The following is an 18,950-nucleotide window of genomic DNA, read 5'->3' on the forward strand; positions in this document are numbered from 1 at the left end:
TCAGCATTTCTTATTTGCCAGCCATTTCGTATAATTTCCTACCTTATAAGTTTTACAACAACCCAGTATGGTATTACTTATCCTCATTTCACAGGAGGTGGAGGCTCAACAAAGCGAAATAACTTTTCCAAGATCGCACAGTGAATGACTGTGGTGGATGATGTTAGATGACAGTACTAAGCCCCACCTATGGCGCAGATGGGTGAGAAGCCTGGAGGCCCAGCATCTGAGGGATAAGGCCAATGCACAAGATTGCAGAGGAGAAAGGTAGGAAGAGCCTGGGTCCTTGGAGTGTCACTGAATTATCATGCCAGCTCCTTAATACATTCAGTGGTATAAATAAAACCCATCTGTTCAAGTCACAGCATTTGGGTTTTCTGATATTTGCATCATAAAAGACACCTGACTGGTAAGTCTCAGAACTGGAAATCAAGTGTAAAACCCTAAAGCCCTTGCTCTTCCTGATGGAACAATCTCAGTACTCATAACTCACTACAGGTGTTCTTTACTTTATAAAGAGTGAAAAAAACACTTGTAAATAACTTAAATATATATGATTTTGAATGCATTAGTGGATTTTAAAAGAAATCAGTAATAAATAATCTTATCAACTGTTTGGAGAATATTTTTATGACACTAAGTGAAAAATTAAGAGGTGGTTGGCAAATGTTTACTAACAAATATATTTTCTCTAATTGAGTTATATTTGTTCCAAATTTATAATGCAATTTTATTACCAAGTACCTGGAAGGCAGGTTAAGTGGGACCTGAAAGGATTAACCCACACACATGAAGATGGTAATGACCAACAAGGTACTAACAAGTGTTAACAAGAATGTGAAGAGATTGGAACCTTCGTACAGTCCTGGTGAGAATGTAAGATGGTACAGCTGCTTTAGAACACAGTGTGGCAGTTCCTCAAAAGATAGTTACTTACCATATGACACAGTAGTTCTACTTCTAACTATATAGCCAAGAGAAACGAAAACACACATCTATACAAAATATTAAACATGAATGTTAACAGATGCATTATGCTTTATGCATAATAGCCAAAAAGTGAAAACAATCTAAATTCCATCAACTAATGAGTGGATAAGGTAAGATATACCTGTACAATGGAACATTATTCAGCTGTAACAAGAAATGAAGTATTGATACATGGATGAACCTTGAAAACATGACTAGTGAATGAAGCCAATGACAAAAGACTATGTAGTATATGATCCTTTTCTGTGAAGTTTCCAGATCAGGCAAATCCACAGAGAATGCCCAGGGCTGGGAAAGTTGAGAAAAGGTAAGTGATGGTTAGTAGATACAGGCTTTCTTTTTGGCATGATGAAAATGCTCTAAAATTGTGGTGATAGTTGCACAGCTCTGTGAATATGCTGAAATCATTGAGTGATTTATATAATTTACATAAGGTGAAGTATATGGTATATGAATTATACTCAACAAAGCTGTTATATTTAAAAAAATAATCAACAAACCATGATCAGCCCAGAGATAGTGAAAGGGCCCAGGAAATAGCACAAATTCTCAAGACTCTAGGCTTTCTTTCAATCTGGCACTTCCAAGTTTTTCTGTGAGCTTGAACTGTGGGGTTTGTTCCTACAGTACCCTCATTTTTACACTCCTAAAGTGGACTTAGCAATGAGACTCTAGTTTTCTTATTCTCATGGCCTTTTTTTCATCTCATGGAGACTATTTTACCTCAGAGGCAAGGGGTAGAGGTTAACTCCCAGACCCTTGTTAGAATCCTGGCTCCTTATGTCTTAGCCAAGTGACTTTGGAGAGACAATATGAGCTCTCCAAGCCATCGAGAAAATGGGAACAATAATAATAGTTGCCTCACAAGGCTGAGTTGAGGATTGAAGACATAATGCATGTGAAGTATATACAGAGCACATTCCTTAGCATATTGTATATTATTTGCCAGTGCAACCCATTTCTGATCTCGGTGTTACCCTCATCCCTTTAAGAACTGACCACACCTCTGTCTAACCCCTGCTCAGAATGAAAGGTATGAGCTTCTTGCACATGGCATGCAGCTAATAACCCCTGTCTTAGTAATGTATTCATAAAAATGTTTAGTTTTTACCTAGAATTTATTGAATGAAAAGGTGTTACTATTAGATTTCATTTCATAAAATTATTCCATAGATCTAACAGGTGGAGAAGAATAGCAAATTTAGAAGGTTATTTTCTTTCCTAATGATGAGACCTGGATAGCATCTATTAAATAAGCCCTGTGATGTGGTCCTTTACACCATTTCAGCAGAAAATAACTAGATTAGGAATAAGGCAGGCAAGCCAGCCCTCTCTGTAGTTCTGTGGCCCTGGACACATTGCCTAACCTTGCTAATCCTCAGTAGCCTTCCTTAAGAAAATTGGATAAAATAATCTTACATACCTCACAGGGTTGTAGAGGGGATCAAATGAGGCAGCACATATAAAACTTTTGGCTTAGTGCTTGACAAACAGTAAGGGTCTAATAAATTGTCTTAAAATTAATAGTTTGTGAAATTATTTGAGAGAAAAAAGGGTATTTCAAATATACTACTGAAGACATTCTTTTCAAAAAATAAACAAGAAACCAACAATAGAGCCCTGGCTGGCATAACTCAGTGGATTGAGCGCGGGCTGTGAACCAAAGTGTTGCAGGTTCGATTCCCAGTCAGGGTACATGCCTGGGTTGCAGGCCATGACCCCCAGCAACCACACATTGATGTTTCTCTCTCTCTCTTTCTCCCTCCCTTCCCTCTCTAAAAATAAATAAATAAAATATTTAAAAAAAAAAGAAACCAACAGTAGCCAAGTGCTGGAAACAGTAGATGAGTGGATCAAAAAGCTGTGTACATTTACACAGTGGAATACTACACAGAAGAAAGAAGGAATTCCTACACGTTGCAACAGCATGGATGGAACTAGAGTACATTATGCTAAGTGAAATAAGACAGGCGGTGAAAGACAAATACCATATGATCTCACTTATGAGAGGATTGTAATAAACAAAACAAACAAGCGAGCAAAATAGAACCAGATACATGGAAATAAAGAACAAAGTGACAGTAACCAGAGTGGGGGGAATCATCAAGGAACATGTATAAAGGGCCCATAGACAAAGACAATAGGGAGGGGGAGGATTGAATGTGGGAGGTGGGGGTGGGTACAGCATAGGAGAGTAATGGGGGGGGATGGGGACAACTGTAATTAAACAACAATAAAAAGAAAAAATGAAAACAAGAAACATGGATGGGGTGACCAACTTATCCTAGTGTGCCTACATTTTCAAATTAATGGTTTTATTTCCATTTTTAACACTAGCAGAGGAGTCCAAACAGACTGACATGCATGGGTATAGTTTAAATGGAACTTAGAAATATTTGAACTATGTACACTGAGGAACAGAAAGAGATTTTTATATCAACCATTTCCTATTTTACAGCTTCTCAACAGTAGAAACTAAGGATATATTTTCCCCAGTTTCATTTAGTATGAAGTAATGTAACTTTTATGATCAACCATTTGTCTTTAAGCATAAACTTAAGAGATTTTGGCTGCATGGTCATCTTGGCCCCCGCATTCTGGGTGTTGTTAGGACATAACAAAAGAGCATTTCCACAAAGCCCTCCTCAACTCCATCTAGAAAATTATTACTTTCATTCAATTATTACTTTCAGTTTCAAAGCTGAAAGTTCTGTGTCCTGGGAACCTTCTTAGACTCAGGAAAACCTTATAAATGTTGCTTAGCCCATATAGACACAAAATTTAAGTTAGAGGGACCATTATTAATAAAATAGCTTTCATGAATTTAGTGCCTGGCACTGCGATACACACTTTAAAAGCCAAATTCCATGTAAACAATTAGAGCAAACCTTTGCAATAAGTTTTATTTTAGGCCCATTTCAAAGATAAAGAGAAAGCAATTTGGAGAAATTGAGTAAATTGCTTAAACCTTAGAAGGAGGCTAGCTCTGGGATTTTTCAGTGAAGGTCCTTCTATAACTTGTCGGACTCTGTCACCATTAGGACCCTGCCCCTAGTTTCCTACCAGTGAATGAAAAGGTTAGGAAGATGGTAGAAGAACTTGCTCCCCTGAGTGAAGATATTAATGGCCTGGAAAAGGTTTTGGTCGCTTCACTGATCATAATTTGGGAGTTGGGGATAATCAGAGTGTACTTTTAATGCCTGAGGCTCATTTCTTGGATCCCAGCTTAAGGTAAAGCCCTGGCTGATCTGCGGTGGAGTTGCTCATGTTAAAGTGTTGAGGAAGGCACCTACCTCTTCACATGCACCACATAATTTGTGTCTATGTAGGTGGGCTTCCCAGTATTCCAGGTACAAGTCATGTTGCCTGAATATTCATAAATGACACAGGTTACCTTGTCAGGGACATCTGGTGGATCTGCAACAAAATGTATCGCTTAGGAACTACCACAGAAACATAAAGTTCTTCATAAAATACTTGGTAAAATTTCCATTTTATTTGGGAAAACACGTCAATCCCCATTCAGCACTACTCTTATTCATTCCCTAGCACCTCACTTTGCAACCCACTCTGCATCAAATATTGCTCCTTTCCTTTGTTTATTTTTCTATATTTTCCACTCCTTGGGGGATATTAATGTGATCAAATTCCTCCCACAAAAAAAAAAATCCATCCCCCTAAATTCTCTCCTCTTACCTACTACTGTATACTTCTCCTTTTCTTAACAACTAACCTTTAAAATAAATCATTACACTGGTCTTTTTCTTCATCTTCCATTTACTCTTAAGCACTTAACCAAGATTTGGTCCACAATCCACCAAAACCACTATTGCTAAGGTTGTTCATGACTTTCTAACCAACAAATCCCATGACCAGTTTTCAGTCCTTATTGACCTTGGCCTCTGTAGCATTTAGTGTTTTGGTCACACCTTCTTGAAATCCCTGTGCCTTTTGGCTCCTGTGAAACAGCTCTCCAGAGTGTTTTTCTGCTACTCTGGAGACTTTTTTCTTCTTTGATTCCACTTTAAAAGTTTAATGTTCTCTGCACCTTTGCTGGGAATGCAGAGTGGTATAGCCACTGTGGAAATTAATATAGTGATACTCCAAAAAATTAAAAATGGATCTGCCTTTTGACCCAAATGATTCCATTTCTGGGAATATATCCGAAGGAACCCAAAACACTAATTCAAAAAAACATAAACATGCCTATGTTCATGGCAGCATTATTTATAATCACTAAGATATGGAAGAAGCCCTGGTGTCCATCAGTAGATGAGTGGATAAAACAACTATGGGACATTTACACAATGGATTACTACTCAGCCATAGAAAAGAAAAAAATTCTACCCTTTGTGACAGCATGGATGGACCTGGAGAACATTATGCTAAGTGAAATAAGCCAGTCAGAGAAAGACAAATACAATATGATTTCACTCACATGTGGAATCTAATGAACTAACTGAACTAACAAGGGGATTGGGGACAGACTCATAGATGGAGAGCAGGATGACAACTGGTCAGGAAGGGAAGGTTAGGGGATAGAAAGATTGAAAAAAAGGAAAAAGGACTCATGGACATGGACAACAGTGTGGTGATTGCTGCAGGGAGAGGGGTGTAAGGAGACTAAATGGTAATGGAAAAAATATAATAAAGATTAAATTAAAAAACAAATAAGTACAAGTTTATTGTTCATAACCACAACAGAGAATTATGCTGCCTTAAAAAGAAAGGGAATTCTGACATATGCTACAACACAGATGAGTCAGACTCAAAAGGACAAATACTGTATGATTTCACTTACATGAGGTACCTAGAATAGTCGGTCATAGAGAAAGAAGGTGGAATGGTGGTTGCCCAAGCTGTGGGTGGGAAGGAATGGGATGTTGATGTTTAATGGATACAGAGTTGTAGTTTTGCAAGATGAGAAGAGTTCTAGAGATGGGTGGTAGTAGTGGCTGCACAACAGTGTACTTCATACCACAGAACTATGTACTTAAGAATGGTTAAAGTGGCATGTTTTATCTTGTGTCTATTTTACCATAGTAAACAACAAATTTTTAAAAAAATTTAGCAATCACAAAATTATTTCAAGGTTCTCTTTTTCTCCTTTCCCCCACCCCTTCTCACCACTTTCTCTGAATGGTCATGTTATAGAGAACATTGTTAGTTTGTGTCTGCTAGCATTTGTCCCTTTTCAGAACTGACATCTCCCTCACTCCTAACCTCATATCTTCTCTATTCCAAGGGTTGTCAGTCACTAGGTTCCACAGGAAAGGATACCCTTCACTTAGGCAGATTAATCAAATATGAATTTCCGTTGGGAATGAACGCATGACTCAAGATGAACCAATCAGATTTCTCCAAAGGACTTTTTCAGGAGCCATCGTAAAAGAGGGACTTTCTTTCCCCCTGAAATTGCTATCTCTGAGTAACTATGAGTTGCTGGTGACCATCTTGCTGTCATAGTGAAACTGTTTAAGAATGAAGCCAATACAGGGGAAAACAAAACCCAAGAGATGGGAAAAGATCAGAGAATTCAGATGACATTGTTTGAGTCCTTAGGGCCTCTGGAGCTGATGAAACCCCAACAGCTATGGAACAGCACTTGAAATTTTCAGTTATGTCACCTAATAATAAATTACCAAGAAAAAGATTTAAAAAAAGAAGTGTAGAGATATTGAGTGCTAATTATGTACTCACTTTTCAGGTGTGGCTCTTTGAGCTTGTGCCTACCTGTGCAATCCTGCCTGGGAAACTATACTACCCAGAGAACAACCAAATTAGCAGAGTAGGCGCTTGTAAAGAAAAAAACTACAGACATTGATGCATCTGAAGTCATACCCAAAGATTTATGTTAAATCTAAATATACTCCTGTGCTTCACCTGCAAATCACATACCAAGAATTACTTGTAAAATAAGAACTAAATATATGAAAAATGTATCTTCATTGTAAATTGAAACGATAATAGATATCATTTACACCTATCAAGACAGCAATGATTTTAAAAAATGGTAATCCCCAGTATTGGAACAGATTCAGGAAATCCTCTAACACACTTGTGCAAATTGCTACAGCCTTTATGGAGAACACTTTACATTACATAATCTTTAAAAGCTGGAACAATATCTTGCAACCCAGCAATTTTACATCTAAGATTGCATCCTTAATGAGATGCTTATAGATATACAAAATATTTGGCTAAAAATGTGCCCTTAAATTATCGTTTGTAATAATGAAAACACTAGAAGCAACCTTAATACCCCAAAATAAGATTAAATAAACTATAATATACTGCTAAAATACATCATAAAATAATGTAGAGTACAAGTTAAGTATGCATTTAATTAGTTTAATAAGTAAGTAATGGCCATATGATAAAGTGAAAAAGCAGATTATAAAATAGTATAGTATAGTGGTCTCATTTGAGAGACAGAGAAAGCAGGGGGAGATAAATTTGAAAGACATTCTAATTTATTGAAAAAGGATTTTATTAGTGGTGATATTGTGGGATTATAAAAATGGTGGGTGTTTCTTTTTGCTGGTCTAAATTTTTTAAAACTTTATGCATTGACTGTAATTTGATCTTGTAGTTAAAAATTATTTTCAAACAATAGGAATGCACTAATATACTTTATAACATTTTGGTGAGTTGTAGCATTGAGTACAATGGGGAGATATAGGACATTAAGTAGGATAAAGAAATCTTTAAATTTTATTGGTACCTTAAAGGAAGTAGTTGTGGAAACAGATATTAAGTCATTCTGAATATTGATTGAGTTACAGTCCCTTGATGATTACAATGATTTGTACTGAAGTTATTTTTATTCTCTGGTTTCAGATACAGGGTATCATTGATTTAGTAATCATGAAAGACAGCTGTCAATCTTTGGGGATATCTTATTTATTCCATAGCATTCACTATGAAGTGAATGCTCAGGGTTGTAAATGTCTGGTGGTTAATTACTTTTGCAGAAGATCAAATAGATTATATACATACATACAAATAAACACAATATTTATAACATTAATGTGAAGCTATACAAAGATAAGAATGTGAGTATGGTAATGAGGGTAAGACCAAATCATTGTTAGATCTCATTGCCAGGTTATTCAATGTTCAGAAATAAAAACCTGCTCTACAGCCAGATACTAGAGAATACCTTGAAATATATACAAAGGAGGCTTAAGTTTTTGCTCTTTCCTGTCAATGCCATCTCTCCCCTATTATTGGGGCACTCATTAATCAAAGGCCAGGTTTCTTATTAATTTAGAGTCCAGCCAAGGATCATTTTTTACTGAGAGCTTCTTGAAAGCAGTCTGTGATTCTCTCTTCTTTGAATTCCTAGCATTTAACACATTTTGGGGGCATAGCAAACTCTCAGTAATGTGTGTTTCATGAATTGATTGGCTTGATTCACAAAGTGATAGTAATAAGAAGACTTAAAATGAAGAGAGATGCTATGCTCCTGGCAAAGATCACTCTTCCAAGGAAAGCACAGATCAGCCTAATTGTGTCAGTAATGATACTTAAGCATGTATGTTAAAGATGAATATTCCAGGCCTTTATTGGATAACAAGTCTGCTTTCATCAAGATAAGTAGAGATCAAAGATGATTAAAATTAAGTCAAAGATGTTTAAATGTTTAAATAAATGATTAAGTGACAATGTGATTATTCTGTGTATGGTTTATTTTAATTTGCTGTTTTTAAATGCATAAAGACATCTAATACTGCTTGATTTCATAATTGGTGTTATTCTAGTAGAAAAAACTTCCCATAATAAGCATGCATTTAATCACTGATAAAAATCTAAGAAGTACTTAAAATTATGACTAAAAATGAAAATTGTGATAATAATAGTTTGTGTTTCACAAATTACACATTAAAGGAAAGGCCGTTTTAAATATATATGGATAACTTTTCAGGGAAAGCAATGACTCATTTATCTTCTCTCTTTTAAGACTTGTCTCCAGTTTAAAAATATACATATAATCATTTTGCTTAAAATGGTAACAATAAATTGACATAGTGAAGCTCACAGGACGAATATCCTGTGATCAAAGTAATCCAATGAAAGCAATGTAATTTCTAGAGTACCACAAAAACCCTCAAAAATCTTTTTTTGGCCTACTTAAGTAGGAAGCTTTGTTTACTAAGAATGCAGAACCCAGGAACGCAGAGGTTCTTGAATCCAGGGGTTTGAGTAAGTTTTTACCTGAAGTTACAATCTCACACTCATAACCACAGGTTTATGTGAGAACTCACAAAGTAAATAAATGGAAAAAGTGATGCTCTTTCTAAGCAGCCATTTGCAGAAAATAAGTGCTTCTATTGTGTTGTCCTAGAAGGAGAGCAGAGACTATACCCTGGCCTTAAATGCCACCCAATTTTTTTTGGGGGGGTGGGGGGGTGGCAGGGAGGGAGGGGCCCTCGCCAACACGGGGAGAACTACTGGTAGTAATCTGTCATCCAAACTGCAACACAGGGAAGGAGACCATGCTTCTTTTGCCTCTTTTCTTTCTCTGTCTTAAATTAAAAAAACTAACCTTTTCTCATAAATGTGGAAGTTGCTTATTTGCAACTCTGAAAAATTTGTATAGTATTTCAACACCCCCACCCTCACTCCAAAGTATAAATATAGTGAAGTAAGCATCAAGGGCTTATTTATATTTCCTGAGGATGTGGACAAGGTAAGGAGTCCTCATATATCAGATAAGACTTCTGCCTGTGGTTTCAATTCCCACAATTTAGGGCAAAGTTTCATGTTATTCTCAGTCTAAGTCATACATTTGCTAGCCTTATTCTTTGACTCCAAAACTTCTACTTCCTTTTCTACTACTTACATGTCTTCCTCAGTTTACCTCCACCACCTCCCGTATTTCTTCTCGCTTTTGAAAATCTTGCAAGATCAGGTAACCAGAGTTAAGTGGGACTATGGTTTTATTTTAAAACAAGGAAGCTTCCTGCTTTTCAGTTATTCACTCTAGGGTCTGAGTGGTTTGGCCCTTACTAGGTAAGGTCTGGAGGTGAGGAAATAAGAACTCAGATGTGGCTTTATAAGTATGGAGGAAAGAATGTGGCAAAGGCCCGAAGCCTCTGTCTTTACTGAGCCCTTTAATGGGCCCAGATGCCTTAGGGAGTGAATATCTGTTAAAACAGTGCTGTGCTTATTGATCTATCCTTCATAATAGTAGAACCAAGAATTAAGGTTATCATTAGGTAAATCAGCCCATGTTACTCTAATAATTTAAACATCTTCATAATGCTGTGAACACAAATTGAATTAAGCAAATATTTTTAAGATTAACTTGATCATTTTATTTCTTAATAATTAAAGTAATAAACACAATGAATCTCAATTGGGGCAGTAGGATTAGAAGCAGGGAACTACATCAGAAGCCAAAGGATGTATTTTTAAGGGTTTAGGTACATTGGCATTGTACTTTACAGTGTAAAATATGCTTTAAAATAAATTATTAAAATTGAGTGCTTACCACAGTCAATATAATTTGCCTCATTTTGCTGATATGGAATTGAGGCTCAGATTAGGTAGGCAATTTGCCCCAGGTCACACAGCTGGTAAGGAGTATAGCAGGAACACACAGCTAGTTTTGCAACTGTTTTTTTCTCCCTAAATCTTAACCTCAAAATTTCACAGTGGTGTCTGCTTCAAGGTTGATGATATTCGTTTGGAAAAATAAAAACAACAACAAAAAAAGCAAAAAACAGATGAAAAGAACATTTAAAACCTGAGGTTGCTGTCTCTCAGGTATGCTTTGTCCGGCCAATCAAGTGTTGAAAAATTGTTTGAATGCATTGGTAATATTGTAAAATTTGTAGAGCTTACATTAAAAATTCGTATTTCTGTCTTCTATTGAAGAGTCAAAAATCTAGGAATACTGAGCCCTCACAAGTACGGGAGCTAGGCCATGGCTGTGTGCAGTGGACTGGGTATGTGCCTTTCTCTCTGCGGGGACCCCACCAGCCTTTGTAACTCATTTTTTCACCCGTCTGGCCCCTGGAGACATTTAAGCTTGCAACTCCCATATTAAACTAGTATAAGAAGTAAACTATATCAAATTGCCTCTATTTTTAGACAACTTGGTAATTACCAGTTAATTGTTAGACCAGCTTTCATTTGGACCTTGAATGCACCCCCAACACTTACATCCCGAAGAAATGTCTTTTCCACATATCAGTGTCTCTTGAAAATGTCCAGGACATTCAGCACTGCAGTGCAAAGACGCGTGTGGTTCCAGAAAGTTGTCATACCGAAGCCAAGCTGTTGTTTTATTAATCCTTGTGATTTTAAATCTTTCTTTGATGCCATTTTTATAAAAATAAAGTTTGCTTGGTTGACAGTTCTTAATTGCTGCTTGGCAGTATATAGAGATATTCATACCCATCTTTAAAATTGTGGCTGGTTCTACCCAGATGTGGCCAGAGCATTTTATATTTGTAATTCCTAGAAATAAATAGATTAAAGTAATAAATTCCATGTAAAATATTAAAACAGTAGATTTAAAAGAACAAGTTATTAGATTTAAAATTTATTCTTTTTTATTATTAAATGATTTCCATTGGGAAAAAAATGTTAGGACTAAGTATATCTTTAAATTGATTAGTTTATTATCATGTATTTGTACTATGCTTCTGTTAAGGTTCAGCAGCATGATATAAGACTGGTGTCAGCCTTTAAGCCTCTCTGTCTAAAGAGCAAATATAATTAGCTGTCTTATTTTATAGCAGAGAACTGAGGCATTATGAGGCTACACCTTTTTGAAAGGTAAGATTAGATATAACACGTGACACTATACAATCCAAACCCCATTCTTTAGCTATCAGTCAATCTTTCATTATTTTGTAGATAAAAGCTAATTTTACCAGAAAATTCTGAGCTTAATGAAAAAAACTATACTTTTACTTATGGCAAAAATCTACTATTTGGTAACAACTTAAAATTCATCCTTAATTTAATAATATGGGGTATGTTCAGGACTTTTTAAGTTAAAAATTTGCAAAGCAACATATTTAATATGTTGGAAATAAATAGATGGATTAATTAAAGAGAAATACACTTATCTTACAATTGATTTAGTAAGTCAATAATTTTTCAGTACATAGAAAAGATCATTAATCAGAAGGAATCCACATGGATTACATAAGAATAAGTCATATTTCTATATATTAACTTCTCTTTTTAATAGAGTTCTTGGATTGATCAGAGGAATGTTAAACATGGTAATTGTGTGTGTGTGTGTGTGTGTGTGTGTGTGTGTTATTTCAAGGAAGCTATTGAAAGGGGGTAACAATATTCTAGTAGAAAACTTGGAAAAGGTAGTCTGGATGATATTAACTTTTTCATAAGAGATTGAACAAAAATATATAAAATAATTTCTGATGGACAGCTGAAAGATCTCTAATGCCATACCATTTACAATTTTCAAGAAACCAGCAAAAGCAACTGGTGACTTATTTCCCCTAAATCTTGGATAGTGTTGGTCTGACTCTGGAAGTATCCAATATCTTGCTAGAAGGATTCTAGTTCTGATGATGAGGCTACCTCTGTATCTCTAATATAATTGTGTCCCAACCTGTGGAACAGAGTTTTGCACTTGTCACTACTCTGAGTAACTTGCATCATCTGCAAAGTTTTCTTGAGGCAGGAACCCTGCCTTGATGTCACATGTCACCCAATAAATGAGTCCTTGCCATCGACCCAGGATACCATTGCCTGCAATAGAAACTTCTAAATATGCCCTGGCTGGTGTGGGTCAGTGCATTGAGCGCCATCCTGCACACCAAAGGGTTGCTGGTTTGATTCCCAGTCAGTGCACATGCCTGAATTGCAGGCCAGTATCCAGTAGGGGGTGCATGAAAGGCAACCACACACTGATGTTTCTCTCCCTCTCTTTCTCCCTCCCTTCCCCTCTCTCTAAAAGTAAATAAATAAAATATTTTTAAAAGAAAGAAAAAACTCCTAAATGCAAATGGCTGTCCTGTCTAAAGATCCTTTTCCTGGAGTTCTCAAAACTGCTCATGTCTGTCATAGTGACAGACGTTTGTACATTTGTATAAATTATAAGATGGGAATAATAATAATACATAATATTACTGCACAAAGTTGTGAGGAATAAAAGGCTTAGCACAGTACATGACACAGAATAACCATTAACAAATGGTTTGTGGAATTGAATAAAATTGGAAATGTTTGATGGGTTATCATAAAACAGTTATAATAGTTCAGAGATAGACCATGCCAACTCAAAGTAATATGTACTTCCTCATGGAAATTTATATATATGAGTTCACATTCTGTCCATTAGGGATACTTGAGAAAGGAACCCTGTATTAAGAGAGAGATTGGACTTCTTTATTTGATTCTACATAATTTTTATGTGCATATAATTTTTCCCAATATAACAACTGTTGATTCTTCAGAGATCCTAGCATAATACCTTGAGAACATTAGACACTCTATTTCATTTGAATTATAACAATAGGTATTCAAATACTGTACCTCCATGACACCAACTGAAGAATATGTAAAGAGCTATTACTGCATCCCATTGAATTGCGATCTGATTCATGACTGAAAGCAGCACAAAACTCCTTGTTCCCCTCAAGGAAAAATATGAAAAATGTTTAAATTGTAATATTTTAATAAAATAATAAAAGGCATTACAATTTTTAGCAGTTATCATCTTTGATGAGGAACTTTAATTAGGAAGGAAGGGAGGAGGGGAGGAAGGAAGAAAGGAAAGAAGAAGGAAAACAGCAAAAAGTCACTGGTGTGTGAGGAGGTATAGTATAGGTTGAGAAGTAAAGCAGAAGAATGGCATTTTATACCTTTCAAAAATCACTATGAATTACCTCAGTACGACCTTTTGACCCTTGACATAATATAATTCCTCCTACCTAATCTGTCTCATCAGAAATACCTTTCTGCTCTCATTCCTAATGATGAATTTTCCTCCTGACCAGATCATGCACCTGTCAAGCTCCAGAAATATCAGAATTTAATGAGTAAAATTTTGGAAAAATCAGAAATTTCAGGGTCTCCAAAGAAAAGACATTTAAAATGAAGAAAGATGAAGTGAGACAATTGTGTAGTCTCACTTAATTGTGTTATCACCAGTTAAACTTACAAAAAGCTCTTTCATCCATACAGAATATAAAACAAATACATTAAAGAAATTGCCATGAGTTTACAACTGGAGTTACATTACTCAGTTAATCAGTTTCTTACATTATTAATAATTCAGTTATTCAATAACCAACATTATTCATTTACTTTGCCTGTTTAATAAAATTTGGACCTTCTATATAAAACAACAAAACAAAATTCATGTCTCATCAAATAGCATAAAGTATCTGATAACATTTTTAAAAACTGGTGTTCTCATGACTCGTGAATGTAGGGATCCCTTTCTTAAGTTGTTAACAATAGTAGGTTTCCTCTTTATAAATAATAGGCAAAAAAAAAAACCCAAACCCTAAAATGTTTCTAGTCAAAAGGTAACTACTCACCTAATAGAATATACACAATAATTATTATTTAAGGTGATGTGGTGTCAGATAATATTATAGATTCAACTTTCATCAGTAACCACCGTATAAAATATCACAAGAACTTATAAGAGAAAATAACCTTGCCCATATATTTTCAAAAAGAAATACAGCTGCTTTTAAATATTTGGATGATTGCGTTCTCTTTACCTTTCAGTCTGTTTGAAGCACAAAATTCCACTTCAGAACCTGGCCCATCATGTCTATGTCTTCTTTCCCCACTGCCTGCCTGTCAGTGATTGCTTCAGATTTTCAGCTCTGAGGCAAATGGAAATGTCAGCAAAGCCCTGACCTACATTTCAGATTCTTGAAGAGGAACTCAAACTGTCCAATTCAAAATGACTGGTTCTTCTGTCACTATTTGGGAAAACCCAGATTACTGAAAGTGAACTGCTTTGCCAATACTTTTTTTTTTCTCAGCTTCATTTAAAATTACCTGTCTTGTTCAAGAAGTAGAACACATATACATGCTTGGTCAAAATCTTTGACACCAAGAATATGATGCTTAGTTTAAATTTGTAGCCAATATTGGTGTTAATCATAAATGTGTTTCTTAAGAAAAGAAAGTTTAAATGCTACTGTCGACCATTAATTTATTTAACATGTATTTTTTAATACAATGAACCAGGTATTGTTTTGGGCACTAAGGGTATAATGGTGTTTGATTACAGATCAGCTCTTTGTTGTATTGTGTACAGTGATTAAACTGTGGATTAGTTGCTTTGACCTATCATGCACAGTTTAGCAGGATTCTACAAGCAAATAAAAAAAATTACCAAATATTTGGTTGATTTATAGTAGGCATCTCCAGGGGGATGCCTACTCACATGTCTTTCCTTCCTGCTTCCTCTCTTTGTTCTACATGGATATCTTTTCACTATTTATACTCCTTCCTATTGTAAATGTCAATTAATTTACTTGTTTTCTCTACAGCAAACTTCTCGAAGTCATAAAATCCACACTCTTTTTAATTTTTTATCTTTATTACTTCACACATTAGAATACTCTGGAAGAATACTTGAAATATTCCTATACTTAGATTCATTCTAGACAATGAAGTCAGAATTGCTGTGGGTGGAGCCTGGACACTGATATTTTTTAAAAGTACCACCTACCCCCCAGGTGATATAATGAGCAGCCAGAGTTGAGAGCCACTAAATATACAAATAAGATTGTTTTTGAAGACCACACAGAAGAAATGACTATCAACTGGGTTTTAATGATTTGTAACAATTTTCTAACCTGTGAAGGAGAGGGTGTGGGAAAACACTTCACATACCAAGAACAAAATGTGCAAGCAATGTTGATATTTTGTGACTGGCAAGTGTTTCTCCAGGTTGAGAAGAATAAGATTTGAGCTGGAAAATTAGGTCAATGGCAGAATGCAATGGGCTTTGTATTCCTGCTAAGTAGTTTAACCTTTATCTTGATGTCGGTCAAGAGACAACATAGATTGTTAAATAGAAATAGCATAATCAGATTGGATTATAGAAATATAATTTTAATTATAGCGTAGAAAATTGACTGGAGATAAAGAACACAGTTAGGAGGACCTAAAGGAAAGCAAAGGCAGCAAGAACTGGAAGGAAAAAATAGAACTGAGAGCTCTGTGGAGGCAGGTTGGACAGGCAGTTGTGACCAATAAGGAAATGGTGACTCCTGAAGTGCACAATCAACAACATGTGTGGAAAGTTAAAAATTCAGGACAGGAAGAATGACTCTAGTGACTAGTTTTGCTGACCCAGTAGACAGTGGCATTAATTGAACACACAAAAGGAGGTGTGATGATGAGGAAGTGATGAATTTGGGGTCTGGGCATGTTGATTGGGAGGTGCTTATCACATACTTAGAAAGAACTATCTGATATGCTGTTGTAGGCATTGGTGACCTTGGAAGAAAAGTTTGAGCTACAGATCTAAATCCAGATGATTTCAGCATGTCAATAATATTGAACTAAGTTTAGAATGTGAGGACTCAGAAAGAACACTCAGAGCAATAAGGGAAGGGAATGGGTGGCCAGAACCAGAAAATGTTGACCCAAAAGATGAAAAGAGATGTAAGTAATGTGTGGTCAGTGTTGAATAGTCAGAAATTAAATATAAGAACTAAAAGGGAGTGTTGGATTTGACAACTGTCAGTCTTCCCTGAGAAGTTTCAGGAAAGAAAGGGAGGTAGAAATGACATAGCAGTAAATCAGAATAGAAAATAAATGAGAGGACATTGGGTAATCTTTCAGGAATTTGGACAGCAGAGAGGAGATTGATGGAGAGTTCAATGCAAATCAGGATTTTTGTACTTATTTTAATGGGAGCTGCTGGTGGTTCTTAACCACCTTTTCATGTGTTTATTTGCTGTATGTATTTTTTTAGTAAACAGTCTGTTCAAATCTTTTACCCATTTTGTTGGCTTGTTATTTTTCCTATTATTGCAGTTGGAAAGTTATTTATGTATTTTGAAAAACCAATCCTTTATCAGGTATGTGTTCTGCAACTATTTTATCCTAGTCTGTGGCTTATTTTTTCATTTTCTTAATGATGTCTTTTGAGAGCAGGAGTTTTTTGTTTGTTTGTTTGTTTTAAAGAATCTTTTTATTTATTTATTTATTTTTAGAGAGGGAAGGGGAGAGAGAGAGAGAGAGAAAGAGAGACATCAATGTGCAGTTGCTGGGGGCCGTGGCCTGCAACCTAGGCATGTGCCCTGACTGGGAATTCAACCTGAGATGCCTGGTTCACAGCCCGCGCTCAATCCACTGAGCTATGCCAGCCAGGGCTAGGAGTTTTTAATTTAAGCTCAACTCATTAACTGTTTTAGTGATTAATATTTTTTGTACTGCAAGCTTATGCTCACATTTTCATCAACATACCAATACATAATCTTGTTTTATGTGTGTTTCTGTTTAAAGACACCTTATTCAATCTGTATTGTTGACTAATTGACATTAGACTTAGAGCCCACAGTACCGTCATTCATGCCCGAATGAAGCTTATCTAACACATATTTTCTTGGTAATGTACATTGCAGCCTTCTTGCACACAGGACTTCAGGACTACATTTGGGGGCCATTTTAAACAGCTAACACCAACAAAAAACATAAAATATAAAAAACGTGGCACTAAATTGCCTGAAAATTTATAGTATGATAGCTGAAACAACTCTTTCACACTCTCCAACATACCCATAGATTGTAGGTGCAATTGAAGTGAAGAGTTGCTTTGATGATTCATGGTGCCATCCTGCCACTCTGTTGTCATATGGCCCAATAGAGGGCTGCACGTTCTTTTTGTGCCTTTTCTATGTCAACATACCCTGTGCAGTGACTGTAAATGCAGAGGAGGATGTTAATGGCTTTTGAGGATCCTGAAGTAGCAAAGAAGATACTATTTAAAAAGTACAATGAGAAAGAATAAAATACTAAAAAAAAGATACAAGAACAGTTATATGCAGAGAGGAATATACAGCAGCCTCAGGTCCACACTTTTGCAAGCGTTAGCCCTGAGTGCCAACTCCTGTAGAGGAAAGCTTACCTGACCTGGGTCAGTGACTCAGACTTTGTTTCTTGCCTGCTCCCTCTACTTTGATCTCACACTTGTCACTCTACACTAGATTTTATGGTACCAGCACCCTCTTTCAACAGCCTCTCCTGCTACCTCAGCATCCTCCACACCACATCCACTTTATTTCACCGGTACTGCCTAGCTCATTGTCTGGTCCTGCCCTACTTTTCAACACTCACAACTCTGATTAAAAAAGTACAATATCAGTCCCATAGTGTTTATTTAAGAAGGTAACAGAAAATATTATTCATTTAAGAAAACTTACTAAAAACATTGAACTTATTTTTCTAACTTCATGGCTTACTCTTGAAGTTATAAGCTTTAATTATCTTGAGGATAATGTTACTTGGAAGAACACATTCTTCAAATAAGCCAGATAAATGAGGTGACGCTTTATTTTATTAATTTTCTCAACCACTGAATTAATAACCCCTTTATTCATAAAGACTTATGTAGAGTCTATGAAGAGAAATAAATAACCATAAATTTTTTGGCTCATCCAAAGGATGGTACCTACAGCAGCTGCTTGATCCTTCTCAGCAACAAACACCTTGTGGCTCATTCAGCTCTACTGGAAGAACAGGTGCTACAGGATGACTCATCACCATTTCCTGTGAGGTATGCATTAAAGGTCAACTTTTCTTTCCTATGAGTTTGTTAGAGATTAAGAACTCTAAGATGTAGGGCTGAAATCAAAACCTTCAAGGTACAACTCTAGCTCTTGAAGACTGCATGTATAATTCCAAGGAGGTCAGTTTCCAGATTCTCAACTTTCACACATGCTTTTTCCTAAATTCAGTTTCTGTGAGAATAAGCCTGGGTTCCCAGTCATCTT

At 36.0% G+C, this 18,950-nt stretch overlaps 1 protein-coding gene across 1 annotated transcript in view; it reads right to left on the reverse strand.

Moving 5' to 3' along the window:
- Positions 1–14,773, reverse strand: part of IL23R (interleukin 23 receptor) — a 63,007-nt gene extending 48,234 nt beyond the window's left edge. The window contains exons 1-4 of the mRNA XM_045835564.1: positions 14,712–14,773; positions 13,513–13,613; positions 11,161–11,457; positions 4,284–4,407 (exon numbers count right to left, since the gene is read on the reverse strand). Of these exons, the coding sequence (XP_045691520.1) occupies positions 4,284–4,407; positions 11,161–11,457; positions 13,513–13,582 (491 nt within the window). The 5' untranslated portion in view covers positions 13,583–13,613; positions 14,712–14,773. The remainder of the gene's footprint in view (positions 1–4,283; positions 4,408–11,160; positions 11,458–13,512; positions 13,614–14,711) is intronic.
- Positions 14,774–18,950: the final 4,177 nt, after the last annotated feature.

This window comes from Phyllostomus hastatus, unplaced genomic scaffold, assembly GCF_019186645.2.
Source record: "Phyllostomus hastatus isolate PE091 unplaced genomic scaffold, TTU_PhHast_1.1 phas_contig_209, whole genome shotgun sequence".
NCBI lineage: Eukaryota > Metazoa > Chordata > Mammalia > Chiroptera > Phyllostomidae > Phyllostomus > Phyllostomus hastatus.